Here is a 21,137-nt window from a genome sequence, read left to right on the forward strand (position 1 = left end):
CGCGACGCGTAATTTTTGTCGGGTTGGTTGGTTAATGTAATGTGTAATTATCGGATGAACGGATCCTTTGTTGTTTTCTATTTCGTTACGCTTCGTTCAATTTTTGCCACTTTATTATTATTATTATTATTATTTTTTTTTTGTAAAGTGGGGCGTTAGATAAACTAATAAATTATTATCGTAGTGTACACTTATGATAATTTAAATAAATCAGATGATTAAAAAATATTTTGTACACTCCAAATTAATATTGGGGCGTCTTGAATGAATTTTATTTCATTTTTGAAAAATAAATAATGAGTTAAAATTAATGCCGCCATAAATATTAATGTAGTTCATCTACCCCTCACTGGCAGTTGTTCAAACTGTAGCTCACAACTTCCTCTTACACATACATTAGGCTGCACCTAATGAATAACTTGTCCACATAAAAAAAAAAACAAATTATTTTCTAATATAAAAATGTAAAATAAAGAAATTCAATTTACTAATACATAATTCGAATTTTACTCATTTTTATTATCAAAGTTTAATGCAGAACAAGAACTGTTTAGAAACAATTCGTATAACTACATTTTTGAAGTATAGCGATTAAAAAAATAACGTAACCTTATTTAAAACAATATATTGTATAATTTATACACAATTTTATTAGATTTAAAAATCTAATTTAAAAAATTGGACAATCGAAATGAAGAGGTGAAAGATCATTTATGAATAATTGACATTATAGTAACAGAATTAAGTTTAAATTAAAGAAAGATTTTCATGAGATATAGAATTGACTATCTCTCTAAAACTTGAATAATTATAACTCCATAAACACATAATATAAAATTAATCTTAATTTTATACATTGTTTGTAAAGAAAACTAATTATTGAGTTCTTTTTAAATGTATTTATCACAAAAATAATGTTAACAAAGAAATTAATGTTTTCTTTTTTGGAATTATTTTTCTCAAAAATTAACACACACATTCAAATTTTTTTTTTTTAATTTTGTCTTTCAAAAGTAATTTCTTCAACAGTGATCTACCTTGAAATTTACTGGTACTATAAAATTAATTTTTTAGAAAAAGACATTCATAAATCATTCTTAAATACAATACTAAAAGAATTACAAAATATATGAAAAATACAATTTATAGAAATATACACTTTCTTACAACAGATTCATGCCAATCACTTTTCTGCAAATAATAAAAAGGAAAATAATACAATTTAAGTACAAGATTTTATATAAATCTTGATTTAATATTTTCCAGAATTTTATCACTTTATTATTGCAAAATTTATGGACATTGATTAGAAATTACTTTGCTACATGGAAGATAATTATTTACATAAAATGATACAGATTTTTTTTTATCAATACAGAAATATTTCATCCAATACATTATAAACATACATATATATATGTACTGGATGGAAACACTTCATTACTATTTGAAAATTATTATAATACATAAATAACCTATATTGTGGGAATTAATATTTGGAATGAGAATCATTATTTTAGATATCTCTATTCTAAAAGACATCTAACGGTAACACACAGAAAAATGTTTATACCCATTCATACTGTCAACATTATCACAGTAAACCTGACTGTATATAAATTACAGATATTTAATGTCTGCGGATCACGACTTCATCCGAATACTTTTCTCGTAAATATGTTGGATTATTTTATCCGCTTCTCTCAGCCCGCTTAAGTAAGCACCTGTTGCAGTTTGTGGAAATTGTCTGTTTGTAGCCTGAAGGAAATAAAAAAATGTTAAAGATATAATTTTATTACTTGCATAATCATTTACTTTCAAAATTTATATTTAAAGAATTAACTTTAAAAAAACAATTAAAAATAAAATATTTTTTCTTCTATAATATTAGTTACATAATACACACACACACAAGGAAAATATTTTTATGCAAAATAACCTTCAAAATCCATATATATATTTATGACTTAATTTTAATATTAAAAACATTTTAATACTGTGTAGTTTCAAGTAACTAATAACAAATTACATTAAAAAATTAAATTAAAGTGTTATAAAAGATTGTATCTTACTTTTGGGACATGCCCTGCATTATAAATAATTTCTTTAAAACTTACTTCACCAGCAAAATATAATTTATCATCTAACTCTTCAGCTAAGAAGTCATAAGCATCTCCACTTCCACCAGTGCATATATAACTATAAGCCATATGTGAATATGGATCATTTCTCCAATTTGTCACAAACCATGCTGTTGGATCAGGGACACTTTCCTTTAAAACATAAAAATAACTGTAGTATATATAATTATATTTATACATATGACTATTTTCAATAATTTAAAATTAGATTACCTCATTAAATACTGATCTTAATATTTCCATACACATTTCCATAATTTCAGAGTCACTTTTACCTGATATATATGACACCATATCACCACTAACATATGACATCAAAACATGACAGTTTCCATCCTAAGAAATTATTGAACAAATTAATTCCATTGAAAATATGATAAAGTTATATAAAAATAAATTATTATTTGAATTTCTACCAGAGTTTTATTTTGAGGTGAAAGATCATAAAATACTGAAAAAAGACCACGTTTTTCAGCAGAAGTTGGGATATGACCAAAAAAATCGGCATCTTGGATTTTTTTATCCCAAAATCTCACTGGAAATTGAAGAACAATCTGAAACATTTTTACAAACTAGTTTAAGCATATTAATTTAAATGTAATTTGAATTTTTTATTTAATAATATAATTTCAAATAATATATCACCTTTTCAATTAATCCAGCACCTAAATTCCTTAAGGCCCAAGTCTTTTTTTGTGGAAGAGGCGGAACAAATTCAATTTGTTCTTTTTGCAATACTGCTAAAGGAATAGTAACTAAAACCTGTTTTTGTTTTAAAAAAGTTTCATAATTAATATACGATTTTAATTTATTTTGAAAGTAAATATTAATTGAATGTCTGATGATGATAAACATTTATGCTCACTTTAGAAGCAGTGAATTGCTCTCCTTCTTCAGTGGTAATTTTAACATTATCTTCAGAATAATCAATTTTTTTAATCTGCAAAATTATATTAAATTTCTTACATTTATTTACTAAGACATTATCATTCATAAAAACAAAATTATAATTTAAATGTTTTTTATTAAGAATAAATCAATAATTAAAATTAACTCGTATGATTCCGTTTTTAAAGTTCCAAAACTGTAAATAAATTTGATTATATTACTCACTGTTTTTTTGAAAGATATATTTAACCCATTAATTAATCTTTCTAATAATGTCATGTAGCCACACTGAAGAATAGTGTGATCTCCAGCAAACTGAGGATAAACATCATTTTGATCCCAATGAAGAGCAGATACAAAATGAAGATTGCTTCCACATGCATATTCTAAATTACTAATATGAAATTGCAATAAATTTTCTTCTTTCTAAATAGATTTTAAAAATATTTAAATATATTAAAAATTAAAATAAGAAATTATTTATAAAGATATTATTCATAAACACTACTTACATCAGTAAATTTTAAAGCAGTTTCTTCCAGAAAAGTGTTGTGCATTTCTAATAGTTTATCTAAAAATATATAAACAAATTCATTAAAACATTATTAAATTGTATAATTACTTATTTATTTATAAGCTAGTAGAAATACTTAAAATGTACATAGTTTTGGGCCCAAAATAGATGTAGATATTAGTGATGTAACGAATAGTATATTCGACTCAGACTGAATACTGAATATTCGGCTTGATTAACGCAGTACAAAAATTGGTGCGCAAATCGTATTATGGCAAGGATCGTGCACCCTACTCTCTATTGGCCCGCTGTCACTATGATTTTTTCTTCCAGTAGGTCTAAATTATTTAAATTAATTAATTAAATTATGATTATTAAAGTTAATATGATATGGAGTCTAATGTCTACTTCTAGGGCCAAATTGTTTTATAATTTATGTAATAGCCGTAAATAGCACGATATGATTCGGCAGTTGTTGGTATTTAGATGTAAGTTATAACTTATAAGTTATTTTATTTGCAATCGATCTTTTTAACTCTTTAATTAAGCACTAAAATTTTGTTTTTACTACGTATTTGTAGACTGGATAGTACCTTAAGGATATACTTTAGTGGGGACATATGGTCTAGTTTCTCTTCAGTTGTAGAACAGTTCAAATATATTATTGGGGGGTTTCTATTTGTGAAGTTTTGTGATATTTTATTGCTATTGTTTTTGTCAATATTTTTAAAATTAACATGATTTCAAATGTTATCTTTTGTATATAATGAGAAATGCTCATTCTTTGCTTTATATATAAAATAAATTATATATTAGTTACTCATCTTCTAGAAATAGATAAATAATTCTTTCATTAAATATGATAAGTTTCAATAAAACTTTTCGTAAATCATTTTAAAATATCGTAAAAAATATTAAAATATACGCAAATACGAATATAACATAATTAACTAAACAATAACATTAATGTCTGATACATTCTAACCTACACGCCATCAATGCCATAAGATATTGGGCTAGATAAAGGCTATAACATTATTTAATTATGAAATAATTTAATACTAGAGTTAGATGCTATTTCTTACTAACCTTAATAATGATAATTTAATGTTCAGCATTAATAAAAAGTTACCAAAATGATTAATTTACTGTGTTTTTGTTATTTCTTACTCCTGTTTTTAGGTATTTGGTATTCGGCCAAATAGGCTGAATACCGGGTAGTATCCGAATATTCGTTACATCATTAGTAGAAGTACACAGGATCTATCTTACATCAAATGGTGCCCTGAGCAACAGTATCCTCAAATGCCCCTTCTGCTACTTGTTATCATATGTACCATTTGTACTCTAAAAGATGGGAATATGCATATATGTTACATATGAAAAAAACAATAATTCATTTTCTTCAAACTTTTAAGTTTATATTAAACAATCAAAATAACTTCAGAAGTTTATTTAATATTCCTTTTTAAAGACTAGATTTGACTGTTTAGCTACCAAAAGTCTATAGATTTAAATATGACAAACTGTCAGATTAAATTATTATGGTTAAAGTTCATATTACAAAAAAATTAATAATATATAAAAATTTCTAAATATGCAAGTCTTCAAATCATTTTATTAAATTCCATTACTTTTAAATTCAGATTTTCTTTTCAAGATCAATACTTAATGTGTTTTTTAAAAATTTTTAGTCATGTAATAAATTTTCTATTATTTCTTTAAATAGTAAGTGATATTTAATTATATTTAATTCATTTTTTAATTTAATTATTCAATTGTAATGAATTAAATTGATTTGACAAGAATAATAAAAAAATGCATTTTTTTCAACAAACATTTGTTTTGTGTTAAAGAAGCATAAATCCATAAAATAAACAGAATTTCAATTGAATGTGTTTTAACATAATTTTTAAAGAAATTGAGAAAACAAAAATAAACATTTAGAAGTTTTATATATTTTTTATATACACAGTAAGTGAATATTTATTTTGATCAGTTAATACAATAAATATAACAGTTAATTAAGCTCATATTTAAATATAAACAGATTTTTGGCAGAGAAATATTCAAATCTTATTTCAAAATTTTAATTTGAAATTCAAAGATTATATTGTTTTCTAATATACAGTAGCATAAGCTTTTAAACAGAATATATTAAAAGTTTATATAAAGAATAAACACATACAGAACACCTTTTAGTTGCCGAGAGAAATATTTAATTCAAAACTAATGTCTTCAGCCTAATTTACAGGCCATCTTCAGGTAGAAAACGAGATCTGAACTAATACATTCCATAAATGGAATACAAAATTTAAATTAAAAATTTAAATAACCAATGGAATACAAATATGTATAAATAAAATTAAGATAAAAATACAGAGATGAAATTAACATAAAACCTCTAACAAAAGTACTAATTATCACTGGTTATGATTCTTAGCAAATTTTTTAATCATGAATTTCCATGACGAAGGGAGACTTTCAGCATCCCTAGCATTCAAACAGCCTTCTTCTAGCTTACTTTTATAAATTTGAATCTTCTTCATGGTCATTGCCAATGTTGGGGAAGACAAGGGTTTGATAACAGTTGCCTTGTTCCACTTCACCACAGAGCCCTGTGCCTGCGCCATTTGTGACAAAACTGGTGCATTAGACTCCTTTCTGATATTATACCTATGTTCCTTGAGCCTTAGCCCCAAGCTCCTGGTGGTGATGCCAACATAATGTTTTTTAACATCAAGTTGCAAGTTCTCTTAGGGAATACTACACACTCCTGCTTTCTCTTCTGCCTTTATGCTATCCTTATCGTTTCTCAGGATCTTGTATAAATTTGGGGCCCTTTTTATAACCATTTTTGATTCCTTTCGGCCCATAACCTCTTTCATAACACTAGTCATACTTTCAATGTAGGTAAATTTCATGACTCTGGTGCTTGTTATCATACGTACCATTTGTACTCTAAAAGATGGGAATATGCATATATGTTACATATGAAAAAAACAATAATTCATTTTCAACTCTTAAATGCCTCACTCTTAAATGAGCTTTTTTTGATGTTGGCTTCATAGTTTTTAACTACTCCTATAATTGTACTTATTTGGTAACCCAGGGTCTGGGCCATCTTAATTATCCTATTGACTTCCTTATTTCTGTCTTGGACTCTGTCACAATATGCGTATGCCCTTCTTATTAAAGCTCGGAAAACCGCCATCTTATATCTATACGGATCTTTTAGGTGTTTTGTATATGTTTATTGTTTTGCTGAGTTCTTTCTGATATATAAACAATATATAAAAGTTTCTATGGAATAAAAATTCCATAGAAACTTTCATTTTAACAGTATATGAAATATCAACAAATTAAGAAAAATTTGAAATTGCTACAAAGTTAAGCAAAAACAATTATTGTTTTATGATTTGTTTAATTTCATAAAGCAGTATAAATAATATATTTCATTTACTGTTTTAACATTATATACTACAGAAGGAAAATATGCAAACATATTTTTGAAAGATAACTTATTTTGTATTTTAGTGAATTATTCAATTCATTACTTCAAAATAAAAACTTAATACACATAATAATCTAGAAAAAATTATCTAGAGTTTTTTTTCTTCTCAAAATTTTCTATTATTATTAGATGAGAATGAAAATGGAACCATTAAAATTTCCAATGAAACTTTTATCATCGAAAGTTCATGCCTATATTTATATTAATATGCCAACATAATGTTTTTTAACATCAAGTTGCAAGTTCTCTTAGGGAATACTACACACTCCTGCTTTCTCCTCTGCCTTTATGCTATCCTTATCATTTCTCAGGATCTTGTATAAATTTGGGGCCCTTTTTATAACCATTTTTGATTCCTTTCGGCCCATAACCGGACAACACCAACAGTCCACCACACACTAAGCCTAGTCTTCTGATGAATCAATGATTAAAGTCACAGAAAGGGTACATACCAAGTTAAAGCATATTGATTGACTGTTGTGCATCTGTGCTTTATTATGCACATAAAAAGTTACTCGTAAACTTAGATTCAAAATTCAAAGCTTAGAGTATCACTTTTTTTACGGACTTATCATACATTGGATCATCTTTTATCCCTCTTGTGCATTGAATCAGGAAGAAAAACATTATTTTTCCTCCTCATGCTTCAATGAAAAGATCTGTAAAGAAGTAAATCAAAAATGGATGAGAAGGATAAAAGACAATTTATTTTTTTAAATGTGATATTTTTTAAAGTATATTACCATATATGTTTGGTAAAAATCTAGTTGTTTTAAGAATAGTACAACTAAAGAGCCTTTAAAAAATACAGGTACTAAACTAATGAGGGGTATGACGCCCGAAATGCATTTTCTTGTAACTAATATCAATAAAGTCTAAATTTATTCTGTAGTCTCCAATGTTTCCTATATGATAAGTCAATAAAAAAGTGATACTCTAAGCTTTGAATTTTGAAACTGAAATTAAAACAGAACAAGAAGCTAAAATAATAAGTTAAATTAAATTTTAAATCTAAGAACAGAGTTTATTTATTATTATTTATTTAGTCTAGAAACATCAACAGTTTTAATAATAAAGATTTTCAGAATTTCATGATTTATTGTTATTATTTTTTTATTAAGTCTAATAAGCTGCAATAAAAAAACAGTTAGATCTCTACATTTATGCATATTTATATAAAATGTACTTATAACACAGTAAGATCCTGCTTAACGCTGATTTGATATAATGCAGTCTGCTTGAAGCATAAAAGAAAAAGCTCAAAATTTACGCTAATTTAAATTATCATGGCATTTCATTGATTCGTATATAATACGATTATTTGTGAACACAAACCAATCGGAAAAAGGTGGGAAAAGATGTACTTTCTTTAAATCTATGTTTGTTTGGTGCAATTTTGGAAAAAATATAACATCATGGATGCCATAGGTCAGTGATTCTCAAAGTGGGGGTTGTGAAAAATATTTGGGGGGGTCGCTGAAAAGTTGATGCCAGATCAATTTTTTTCAAATATTTTATAAATTTACTATGGATTCATGTTTAGAAATAATAGAAATAAAAAATATATAAAATAATTTTTACTTAAATAAATTGCACATATAAATAATAATAATAATATAAATATTTAAATACGAGCCTAACCCCCTCCCTCCGGGATGTTTTTCGACACATATTTATTCTTCGGGGGTCCTTTGAAATTTTTAAGTGCAGAAGGGGAATCGCGGTCCAAAAAGTTTGAGAAACACTGCCATAGGTAATATCAGCTTCGCTTGGCAAGAATTAACTGATAAATGCACAAACAGCGTGTGGAAGACGTTATGACTGAAGGTATCCAAAAATTCTCAATGAGAAGAGCCTATCGCTGTATCGTTAGGTTGACCAAACTCAATCTAATCAATACATCAGGACTAGGAGATGTAGACATGCAGAATATAGAGGAGTTACAGGAGGTTTCTGGTGAGAGCCTTACCAATGCTGACCTTTGAGCACTGGCAGAATTCAAGGAATTCGTGTAGAACTGGAAAATAGAGATTCTGATAACGAAACACCCAAAAAATTTTTCTACAGATTTCCTTAGTAAAAGTACGGTAACGATAACTGAAATCATTGATCAAATTGTAGCGAATGATCCAGATTTTAAAAGGAGTGCAAATGCAAAACGAGGCCTTTTGGATGCAATCTTCTGCTAATGACATTTGCTTAAGGAAAGAAAAAAGCAACAAATGAAACTTCACAACTTTATTGCAAAAGAACAAGAATTTCAGAAAAGTCAGGACCTTCATCACAAAAAATTAACTTTACATTTCTGTGTGCATATGTTTATGTGTTATTTAACATATATTATTAAGCAATTTATATAAAGATAACTTAAAATTAAAGTAAAAATTTGTTTATTTTTGGTTGTGTGTTCCCCTATCCCCATTTACTCTATGTTAAAATGACCTTGTTTAACACTGTTTTGTTTAGCGCTTTGTCATTTTGGAAATGCATCCCCTGCGTTAAGCGGGGTCTTACTGTATATATAATTAATCTTGTACATCAGAGCTATCAAATTGACAACATATAGGTAAATTTTTTAGCCTATTAATACTATTACTACAAGAATCATTTGGAAAGTAAGTTCTGATAAACCACAAAGAACACAAATGAAACATCTTAAATATTCCTTTATCATTGAAAGTTTACACATGTATTTACCTATTTTTCAACATAATTATTTCTGAAATTGAGTCTTCATATATATACATCAGAGCATAACCATTTTTATTCTCTTGTTGAAAAAGTTTACTGCCAAAATTCTTAACTCAAGTTGCATAGCTACTGTTATATCTTCACACTATTAAATTGTTGTCTAGTTTAAAATGCAGTCTTTTTTGCATGTGATTATCTAGTACTAATAAAAAATAATAACTGCTTGGAGTAATGTCAGGAGAATATGGAAGATGAGGAAGTATATTTCATCCTAAAGCACAAATCTTCTCAGAAGTGAGCTTTGCAGTATGAGGTCAATAGACTTTCAATCAACTATTCCTGCTGTTTCTGAAGTAATATATCCTGCTCAACATGTTCAAGTTGTTCTGAGTAGATTTCAACCATAATTTTTGGCCTGCAGTTAGAACCTTGTAATGGACAACACCAACAGTCCACCACACACTAAGCCTAGTCTTCTGATGAATCAATGATTAAAGTCACAGAAAGGGTACATACCAAGTTAAAGCATATTGATTGACTGTTGTGCATCTGTGCTTTATTATGCACATAAAAAGTTTGCACTCTGTAAACCACTACAAGATAAAAGATAAAGTCATTGCAGCAAACTCTAATTAAAGTGTACAAACAAAACAAACACTAAAACTGGAATATGTTGAAATAAATTAAACAAGAAACTTTTCTTTTTACAGAAAAATATATAGAGAGAAAAAAACGTTTTTAGTCTGATTAATAGGCCTACATCAGGTTCACTTACATTCTTAATTAAAATTCTTTTTTGGAATGTTGAATAACAAATTCAAATTAATTTTTCTAAAAACATGAAAATTTTTTAAAAACCATTACTTTACATTCATATATTAATAAATTAACAATAAAATAACTAGTTTTTATAAAATTAACATTGAGTCATTATTTTATCTCCTCCTTGGGCATGAGTGATCATAACATGACTGCCAGGCTGCTGATACTGACTTGCAATCTTTATGATTAATACAGTTTTTTTTTTAATGTTGCTTTCAAAATTTCTAGAATTTCCAGAGTTCTCATATGTTCTTTGTTGAAGTTCAATTTAATTAATTGTGCTTCATCAAATTTGGCTATCACCCCCGGTTCCTTGGCAAGGTTAAAGATGTAATCAGATTATTCTTCTCAATGTTGTATCAATGCTCTTTGCTTCTTTTATTGGTGGATCTATCTGTAGCACTGATGTATACTAGTTTGCAACCAAATCCTCTGTCTGTAATTGGGATACAGTATACTCCAGGGGCCCGATTTAGATTTATTTGATCTTTCCCATTGCATAATATTTGGTATACTGTGCTATTACGTTCATAGGTAATCTTTGCATCTACATCCTTCTCAATTTCTTCATAGATTGATCTAAGTCTCATATCAAAGTTAACCACTATATATTGTGTTTGTATAGCACTATTAAGCTGTAAATGCAATTTTGTTTTGTGTATGTAATTTTGCACCAAACTATGCACCGGTTTTTTAAAATACCCATGAGAAATTACCACTTTTTCAAATGTGATTGAATTCTTTATTCGTGTCTAACATATTAGTGCAATGCATAAATACCCGTCTTGCTAATGCCTTAAAGGCTGCTATTTTGTATAAATCATTGCTGTCATTCCAATGACCCATTCTTTGGCAATGATTGGAATATGCTGGCATAAAGAATGGAAGATACTCCAGTTTTTAGTAAATGCTAGTGGTAATGCATCCTTCTTTGAAACCAATATTTAAGTCTAAAAATGTGCTGATGAATTATTGTGTTGATCCAATTTTAATGTTAGTCTGTATGGATTGATGTTAAACTATTCTAGAAGTTTCTGTATACCTGGCTTTCTTTTCCAAACTATTAGAATGTCATCAATGTCTGGTGTACAGTCTGATGTTTGGTAGAAATTCAAGTAAGATCTTTTCTAGAGCACATATTGCAAGTTCGCATAGGTCACCTGACAGGGAGCTACCCATTGATACACAACTTTGTTGTAGGAAAGTGTTATTATTATAACGGAAAAAGGATGTGTAACATAGCAGCTGTGCGAGTTCTAGAATCTAATTATGGTATTGGGTGGACACTTCTATATTCTTAAATAAAAAATCACGTAATGAGCAGAAACAAGGTTGTAAATAAATCAACAGATATAGTGATACAAAATCTAAATCAGCAAAATTGCAATGTGTTCATTGTCCATTAACAAAAGCTCATTCAATTTACCTACCAACCATTTAATTTATTGTTGCAAATGAATTTCAGAATGATATATAATTTTGCTCCCTTTTCAGTTACTGAAGAGGGAACAAAACATTGAAAACCTTTGGATGTTAGAAGTGATGTATTGAAATTCTTGTAAGGATTACAGAGAAAAAGAAAGATAGAATTACAGTATCCCTTATCCACATAATAATAGTTGTTTTTAAATTTGCCTTAAAGTCTACAGTTGTTTAAATATTTGTTTAAGCAACTAAATTTGATTTTTTAAATTAATAATTATATTCTAATAAAATGCTTATTTCATATAATTTTTCTTAGAACATAATAAAGTAATTTCACTAACAGTAAAAGCTTATTAAGAAAATTAAATAATTACCATATAAATTTATATCATGTATCTGTCCTTTTCGCCATTGTGCAACTGCATCTAACATAGCATTAAAGTGAAATTCGACTCTTTGATCAATAGCAACAGATGTAGGAGCGCCATTGTCATCATATAAATCACATTTTTCGTGATTAATAAATCTCATCTTGACACCAACCTAGAATAAAAAATTAAAAGCATATTTAATAAAACTTTTCTAACATACATAAGAATAGTGCTTCAAAAATAAACTATATTTTTTAAATGTTTAAATACAAATTTCAAAAGAGATTTCAATATTGAATTTACTTTATCCAAAAATTTGAAATAATTAGATTTGATTGTATTTACAATTATTTTCCTTAATTAAATATTATTTTAAAGACATGTTCATCAATTACTAACTAAAAACTAATTAAATGATTTTTATAAAATTCCTTAAAATATTACATTTAATTACTATGAAACAGTTCTGTTAAGTTTCATCAATTATAAAGGTTGAATACATAATCTCTCTGATTTGACCAAAATTTGTTCTTTCTGATAGGACTGTTTCAATCAACATCTAGCATTTTCTAAATGAGATGTAAGAAATACTATCTTTTTGAATGCATTGGAATCAAGGTAAAAAAATAAAAATTATGTACGTTTTTCAACAGAAAAAGAAAGAAGAAAAATACACAAACAGTAGAATTTTAGATTCTATAGGAAAATCAAAACTTGATACTATTCTAACAACACAAATGAAGAAATGTCCTGTTGTCAAATTGTTAAGAGATATGGCTGTCATCCATTCAGAAGTTACATTAGCCATTTCAATATAACTAATAGTTTGGTAGATTGGCACAGAAAGACCAAGGAAAACAATTGGAACACAATTGTTTCAATTGAAAGGAACCCAAAAAGACCAAGGAACACAATTGAATAAAACTATGGTATTTCAGATGATAATCTGAAATACCATAGTTTTATTCAATTGTGCATGAAAGACCATTTTGAAAGCTTTGAAAAATTGAAATATAAGTGGCAGTTCAGTTGCTGTTTTCAGGTGAACAGTAAATCAGACTGGGGGGGAAAGCTTAGGAACCAACAAACGTTCCTTTGTTTGGCATCAAAGACATTGTTGTTTTGCCTTCCGAAAGACTATATGCCGCTGATCTATAGTCCATCCTTTATGATCACGTGTTATAATATTCATTTTTATTATTGTATATAGTTTATATATTTAAGAGAAGAATCATCAAAATTTTATTAAAATGTTATCATTAATAAATATTTGGTTTTCATTTCTTGAATTTAGAAATTATCAGTTAAACAGTCATAATAATATTAAGTTTTATATTTTCTCATTCTTATGATACCATAAATGTAATATATTTCCAATTGAAGTAAATACATATAGTCAACCCTCAGTTTTCAAACAAATCAGTTCATGAACAGAATTTCAAACTCATAATTGCACCAACTGCTGTACGATAACTCTGTTGCCAATCAAGCTACTTGGCAAGAGCTGGCAACAGATGGTCAACTGTCTATACTTCCTACATTAAAATCAATGGCCCAACAAATTAACAACAGGACTACTGATTCAAAAGTTAGTGGTGCTGAGATTGACTCTCATCATTAGATGCCACAACACATTGTTATTTAAATTAGATTTCAATGTGCATGAAGGAAGATACTATTTCTGTTTTTTGATACATGCCACAGTCAAATTTAAATCAAATTAATTAATAAAAACTACATTAATTGACTTTAAAAATTTGCCAGGAGAAATTCACATTTAGAAAAAATATATATTTCTTTCCAGACTATAATCCTCTATTTTTAACGTAATTATTAATTTTATAATTGTGTTAGCCACCGCTAGAGGACTTTTTAACTTATTTACATTTGACAGCAGACATGTAGTCTCAAATAAAAGGTCTGTTTTGCTGTAGATTTGTTATTGCCTGTACAAAGCATGTGAAAGGACAGAAGGATTTGGACTCATTTGTATGTATAGTCTGGAAAGATATATATATATTTTTTAAATACATTCACATAATATAAATGGCAAGCAAGAATCCATGTTTAAAAGTGTTTAAGTCAAATTAAATAACAGAAATTTATTATGTGTATTAGAGTACGATATTATACATAATATTACATTGCATTTGTAGGCTATTTTATGTAAAAAGTACAACTAAAAAAAAAATGATTTATTTTTGGGGTCAGGAACAGATTAATACATTTTATATTGTTTCTTACAGGAAAATTTGTTTCAGGTTTAGAACAACTTTTTGGAAAAAATTATGTTTGAAAACTGAAGTTTGGCTGTATGTGAATTTATTTTATTGAAGCACTAAATTATTTAAACAAAAAGAATTAAAATCTTAAGCAACAGAAACTTTTCATACCTGCTCAGCAATTACAGTTAAAGGATTATTAACAACACCTGTCACTATGTGTGCTCCTTTTCCTACAATTACACCAAGTGATTTATCATCCCATATTCTTCCACCAATTCTATCTCTTCCTTCCAAAACCTGAACCTGTAAAAAAAAAAAAAATTGTTTTGTCATACTATACTTTTCTTTTTCAAAACTCATAATCCATTTTTACAAAATATCTTGATTATAAATGAATTAAAATAATTATTATTATGTATCATCATCATAAAATATTTTATGACTATTTTTTTACTATTTTTTACATGAATAAAAAATTTTCTATTAAAATTCAATATATCAAATTATGTATTCCAATAAAAATAGGTTTTCCCAGGGATTGGCTATTGAGCAAAATCAAAAAACCCAAACATCACCAATACACTTTAAATCTGGCCCATATGCTATGTTATTCTTCCTTCTTTCACTTCAATAATGCTACTTACTTACAACATGGGTTCCAATGGGCATCCCCCTTTCAGGAGACCTGTAAAATAGTTATCTGTATATTGGAAGAAAAATATTATCTCAGTTCCTCCCTCAGTGTTACTTGTATAAACGATATGTGAATGACATTTTGATTATATGAAAGAATAGGCCTGACATGACTGAGTTTGTTAGGCACATGAATGACAACCCTTATGACTCGTATCTAAAATTGGACTAGTGCAGCAACACACATGCCCACTTTTAGATATATTTTTGGTGCTTAAAGATGGTAGAGTTCATACTAATGTTTATCACAAGCCCAGCTACCTACCAATATTCATACTGGCAAATTCACATTATCCTATGCATACAAAATCACAGCTTTAGATCATTTATAAAATGAGTGTTCACACACTACACCAATTACACAGACACCTAAAAAAACTAAAATACTAAAAATCCATAGCAATCAAACACGGTTATAGGGGGAACATTTTTTGTAATTTAGTGCACACCCATATCAACAGTAATAATCAAATATCCAACACTATAGTAAATGAAACCTCTAGCATGGATGAAAACTGCAGCAACAACACCAATCATATTGTAGTGAAATATAACCATTTAATGAATAAGTTATATAAGGAAATAGCCCAGAAAAAATGTGAAACTTACATACTTACACAACCTAACTATCTACAGCAGGCCTGGCCAACCCAAATTGTTTCACAGGTCACTTTGATCACGTGTAACATTACGGTGAGCCACAATTTAGGCAAACATGCTTTTAAAAAAGTAAAACAAATACAAAATGAATAAGATTTTATTGTTATACCAAGAGTTCGTACTCACACTTGCGCATTATAACAATGACACATGCAAATTTTCATTTATTTAATTCTTTTGGTATATACATAACAGGAAACAAAAGTTTTGATATATAATATTGCTTAGCAGGCCACACAATTTAATGTGACGGGCCACGGGTTGGCTAGGCCCGATCTACAGCCTACTATGAAATAGTAAAGACACCACTGATCAGCTACGTCTACCAAGAGTATATAGTATCCTGGTAATAGACCTAAGATTCCAACGTAACCTACAATACATTGGTTCCACCATCTGCTTCATAAAAAAGAAGATTAAAGAGCATGCCTAAGATATTAACAACAAAAAATACACCACTGCACTGTCTTGTTACACATCTGAAGATGTGCATGCAGATCTCTGAACACCACCCTCATCGGATGAGTACAACACTGTTGTGACATCAGAGCTGGGAAGCACTGGAAATTTTTAAGGCAAAAGCAAATGAGAAACCTATAAACTCTAGAGAGGAAAAAGTATTTCATATGCTTGGCAGACATTTTTTCAATAGTGTCCATTTAACAAAATTTCTTACAAATGTAAGAACTGATTTGTGTGCATGCTCCATTTATGTTGTATAATTGAAGTTTTTTTAAATTTTCAATATTCTACAAAAAGAATGCACTCTAGGATGATTTTTTTATTTTGAAATTTTGTTAGACATTCCACAAATATGCAATTGGAACACATAATTAAGTTCATTTTGGATTCATACTCTTATAAGAAAATCCAGACCTGAAGATCTGAAGAGAGCAAATTGAAAATGTTAGTCTGTTTTCTACAAAAAGGACTTATTGGAGTTAAACAAAGGTTTTAAAATACAGATGTATTATAAATAAAAAGTATCTGATAATCTAGTAAATTATTACTAGAATTATTAACTCATTGTAATATCAGGAAATCTGTTTTACAGAGCATGTTTTAGTAAATATGAAATTATAGAAATAAATCTTCCAATTAATTGGAAAATATTCTGTTTTCTGAATTTTGTATGTGTTATTCTAATGATCAATCATCCCTTTTGGAAAGATATAAACAAAAAAAGAATTTTTCTTGTAAAGAAATGAAATGTATGATAAATTTGTTTTATTTTAACTTTATATTTTACTTTTTCTTATTTTATTGTAAGATCTGTTTTATAATTTACAGATAAGAAAACTTTTGGTCAAAGATTACATTTACAATTTTGTTCTAGGAAAATTCATCTCATTTTCTAATGAGTTGCATTTTCTCTAGAACTTTACAAAAACAAATTAAAGATAGTATTGCACAAGATGTGTTTATCAAAAATTTATTTTGCATTATATGATGAATTACATAATTTTCTGATATATTACTTAAATATTTAAAACATAATATGTATTTCCTACATTAATCATTAAACACAATTTCAAATACAAACCTGAATTCCTAGATTACAAATATGCCGAGCTGCTCCTATTCCTGAAATTCCAGCTCCAATTACTATGACATTTTCCTAAAAATACAGAATAGAATTCAAAATTTAAAATATTATAATAGCTTCACACTGAAAATTTCAATTTATTTTACCTCAGGTGGAATTGAGAAATATTTATAATCTACTGGTGGAATGACTATTCCAAAATTTACAATTCCTCTTTTAGTAAAGTATTTCAATATTCTTTCTGCTTCATATAAACAGCGAATTCGTGCTAATCCTCGACATATAAGGTGCTCTGTAACTTTTTTCATTGTTAACCATTCCTATTTTGCAAATATGCATAAAAGTCAAATATTTTAGATTTACAATTATTTTACTTAATAGAAAATAAAAGAAATATTGTAATCAAACGTTGACTTAAATGTATAATAGTAAGAATCTAGTGTACTGTATATTTAATATCATCAGAATTAGTAAGTCCAAAGCATATAAGTTAAGATACACTTAAAATACTTTTCTTATTGTAATCAGATTTTGATGATATTTTTTTGTATTACTATGAATAGATATTTTTAACCTTTTTTGCATTGTCAGCCATAAGAAATGGATGACAACATGCAATCATTATCAGTTATCTTCATTATTCTTAACCGGTGCATTAAATATAAACATCAATCATTTTAATCATTATTTGTTCACAACACAGTAGTTTAAATTGCTGACATTTTTTACTTCAGTTATATAATAGATAAATTACTATAATAATTATAAATGAACAAAAATATATATATCTGAGGAATTGAGCCAAAAATACAGAATGTAAGACCTGCTGAGCATAGTAACAGCATTAGAAAGTTTTTATCAATTTGTTTCTCAGCAAAGAACTCCTTTACTGTCATGACTAGATGATTTATTACCAATCAAAACATTTACAGGTGTTTTGACCAGTAATAAATTCAAATCTTATATGTGACCTTAGCAAAAATGTGTAAGCCAAATATATATGACAACAATTTGGCTCAAATGCATATTTTTCATATAACTACTGTATATTTTACTGTATCTTATATAACAACAACATATATATCTGTTACAACATACAATCAGAATCATTCATTTTAAGTGATTTTCTATGAAACATCTCTTGCTCCTCTAATTATTTTGACCAGTATATGTGACACAACATTTTTTAATTGAAAAAGAAATTGTTGTTATGTCACAACTGCTGTACTCACCAGAACTTGTAGCTTGTGACCAGAACTTGTAGATATTCCCTCATCTCAAATTATATCTACATGATCATTTGAGATGCAGAGAGAGAGCTTCTGTGCAATATCCAAAGAAGATCTCTCTATGCCAGTAGTTCCCAACTTGTATTCCTCAAACCTTAGGGTTCCATCAATAACATTTTGGGATTCCACAATAAAATCAGTTTTTGAGTTTTAATTAATAGTTTAAAATATGTAAATAGTTCAATTAAATAAGATTTCAAATATTAGTATTCCATAAAAAAAAGGTGACCTATCTATTTGGCCAATTGCAGAGACAACATTTAGATGCTGATGACAGTTTAGAGATAGTAGAGATTGTGGTTCAGAAAAATTTTGTTGCAAAGAGATTTCTTGTTTGCCTCAGTTTAGATGGTGATTAAAAACTGGTTATTTGGCCTACTTTCTAGAATCACTCGACAGCAAGTTTAGACAGTGTTTTAATTCGAGTAGAAGTCATCACATTGTTACATTTGTTGCAATGTTCAGATAAAACTGGATATCATTCCTTTGTTCAGCAAACTCTAAAATTTGAAAACTGGCAACATGTTTATTTAATATGTTTAAAAATGTTTTAATACTAAAATATTTATTAATATTCTCATCTTTATTTTATTTGAAAGAACTTAAATTTTTATTTTTTTAAATATTAAAATAATTTATCAATTTTTTTTCTGGGAATGTTTCATCGAAATCAATAAAAATATTTTAAACCTTTATTTATAAAGTTTGCTAATTATTTTATTTTTTACACAAAAAACAAATAGCTTTAAATAAAATGATTATAAGCGTAAAGTACAGTACATAGTAATCATTTATTTTTTATTACAATAAAAATAACTTATTAATAAAAGTTTATTGCTAAAATTCATTAATATTTTTATAATGAACTACCAATATTCAACAAAACCAAAACTTATAATTTTAATATTTAAAATGATAAAATATTTATATAGATAAATGCTTTAAAATAAAATCAAATTACCTGTGGATTGAGATTCCATAATGCAATTATCAAATTCCTAATACCTAAATACATAATTTGTTCTCTAGAGAAAAGTAAAATCAAAATAACATTAATCATTTTAAATAAATATTCAAAATTCTCAAAATTATACATTTTAAATCAGTAACTAAGCCTTACTATATGAACTTAATTCATGCCTGAAAAATAATTTATAAGACAAATGTCTGCATACTGATCTGAACATTTCAATTATTTATCATAAAATTCCAATATATTCTCAACTAACTCAAAAGAATAAAAGACCATAACAATTATTATAATGCTATTTTGCAATGTATTTATCATAAAATAATCTTGAAGTTAAATAAATATATGGTAAATATCATAAAAACAAATTTTTTCATTTCTAAAGACACAGTCAGACTTCCATATTGTAAAGTCTTATGTAGCAAATTTCTCTTTTCAATAAGTTTTCTGTGGATATTGAAAATAAATCTATTTTTATATTCACTACCAGGGCATTTTCCATTTAAAAACTTTTTGAAAATTTGTAATATAAATCTATATAACAAATTCTCTATTTTTCTCAGAGAAAATTTGTTATACAGAAGTTTGACTATGTATGTATGTACTGTACATATGAGAGAATTTTCTTTATGCCTTGATCACAATGATCAAAACACAAAAAGTATCCTTCCATATGTCAGTTAAACTGCTGAACAGTAGTGTGTCAAGTTTCATAAATTTCTGCTTATTCTCATCATCTTTTACATTGTTAGCATTTCTTTTATTTCTATATGTAAATATGTGTTACAGCCAAAGCCCGAAGTTCGCCCAGTTCTCAAATTGTCTGGCCATTTTGCACTTTGACCAAGAGGTGTGGTCAAGGTCCAGTGTACTTGAAATGACCAGTGTATATGCTACTTTGGCCAGCCATTTCACGAAGGGGCAGGTAATCCCGGGCCAAAATTCGATGTGCTGATGCAAGACTGTCCAGTAGGCAGCACATCTTTTGCTTCCGGTGTGATGGTGTTCTCAAACAACTGCGAGATTGCCGAATTGCGTGTAATAGCAAGATATCTGAGCAATTCTGAAGCACACATGGAAATGTTGATGACAGAAACAGCTCTCTCCAGTCACAAAACAATTTTCCTGATTTATTGTATAAATTATGCTTACAAAAACAATATCTTCTGTCCAAGAATGGGATGATGTGATGGGACAGTTGGACAGTTAGTCAGTTGGACAACTGGATGGCCCCAGGGCACAGTCATGTAATAGTTTTTGTTGAGAGATATGCGTCATTTAAACGTCAGAGAAACAGAAAATATTTTAACTACGAAGGATGCCAGAGAGTATGAAAATCCAGTGGAGAAGCTCTCTGTGTCCTTGAATTGGTCATTTTTATAAACTTT

At 27.8% G+C, this 21,137-nt stretch overlaps 1 protein-coding gene across 3 annotated transcripts in view; it reads right to left on the reverse strand.

The window, feature by feature from the left end:
• Nucleotides 1-1,034: 1,034 nt before the first annotated feature.
• The window catches only part of LOC136972652 (lysine-specific histone demethylase 2-like), a 54,788-nt gene continuing 34,685 nt past the window's right edge, over nucleotides 1,035-21,137 (reverse strand). For all 3 annotated transcript variants that reach the window (XM_067267265.1, XM_067267254.1, XM_067267261.1), the window contains exons 9-21: nucleotides 19,741-19,804; nucleotides 17,637-17,810; nucleotides 17,488-17,562; nucleotides 14,760-14,894; nucleotides 12,370-12,538; nucleotides 3,542-3,600; nucleotides 3,255-3,455; nucleotides 3,007-3,081; nucleotides 2,787-2,903; nucleotides 2,558-2,695; nucleotides 2,355-2,477; nucleotides 2,118-2,273; nucleotides 1,035-1,758 (exon numbers count right to left, since the gene is read on the reverse strand). In XM_067267265.1, the coding sequence (XP_067123366.1) occupies nucleotides 1,645-1,758; nucleotides 2,118-2,273; nucleotides 2,355-2,477; nucleotides 2,558-2,695; nucleotides 2,787-2,903; nucleotides 3,007-3,081; nucleotides 3,255-3,455; nucleotides 3,542-3,600; nucleotides 12,370-12,538; nucleotides 14,760-14,894; nucleotides 17,488-17,562; nucleotides 17,637-17,810; nucleotides 19,741-19,804 (1,600 nt within the window). In that variant the 3' untranslated portion in view covers nucleotides 1,035-1,644. The remainder of the gene's footprint in view (nucleotides 1,759-2,117; nucleotides 2,274-2,354; nucleotides 2,478-2,557; nucleotides 2,696-2,786; nucleotides 2,904-3,006; nucleotides 3,082-3,254; nucleotides 3,456-3,541; nucleotides 3,601-12,369; nucleotides 12,539-14,759; nucleotides 14,895-17,487; nucleotides 17,563-17,636; nucleotides 17,811-19,740; nucleotides 19,805-21,137) is intronic.

Source organism: Centruroides vittatus, unplaced genomic scaffold, assembly GCF_030686945.1.
Source record: "Centruroides vittatus isolate TY-2023 unplaced genomic scaffold, ASM3068694v2 contig_1057, whole genome shotgun sequence".
In the NCBI taxonomy this organism is placed as follows: Eukaryota; Metazoa; Arthropoda; class Arachnida; order Scorpiones; family Buthidae; genus Centruroides; species Centruroides vittatus.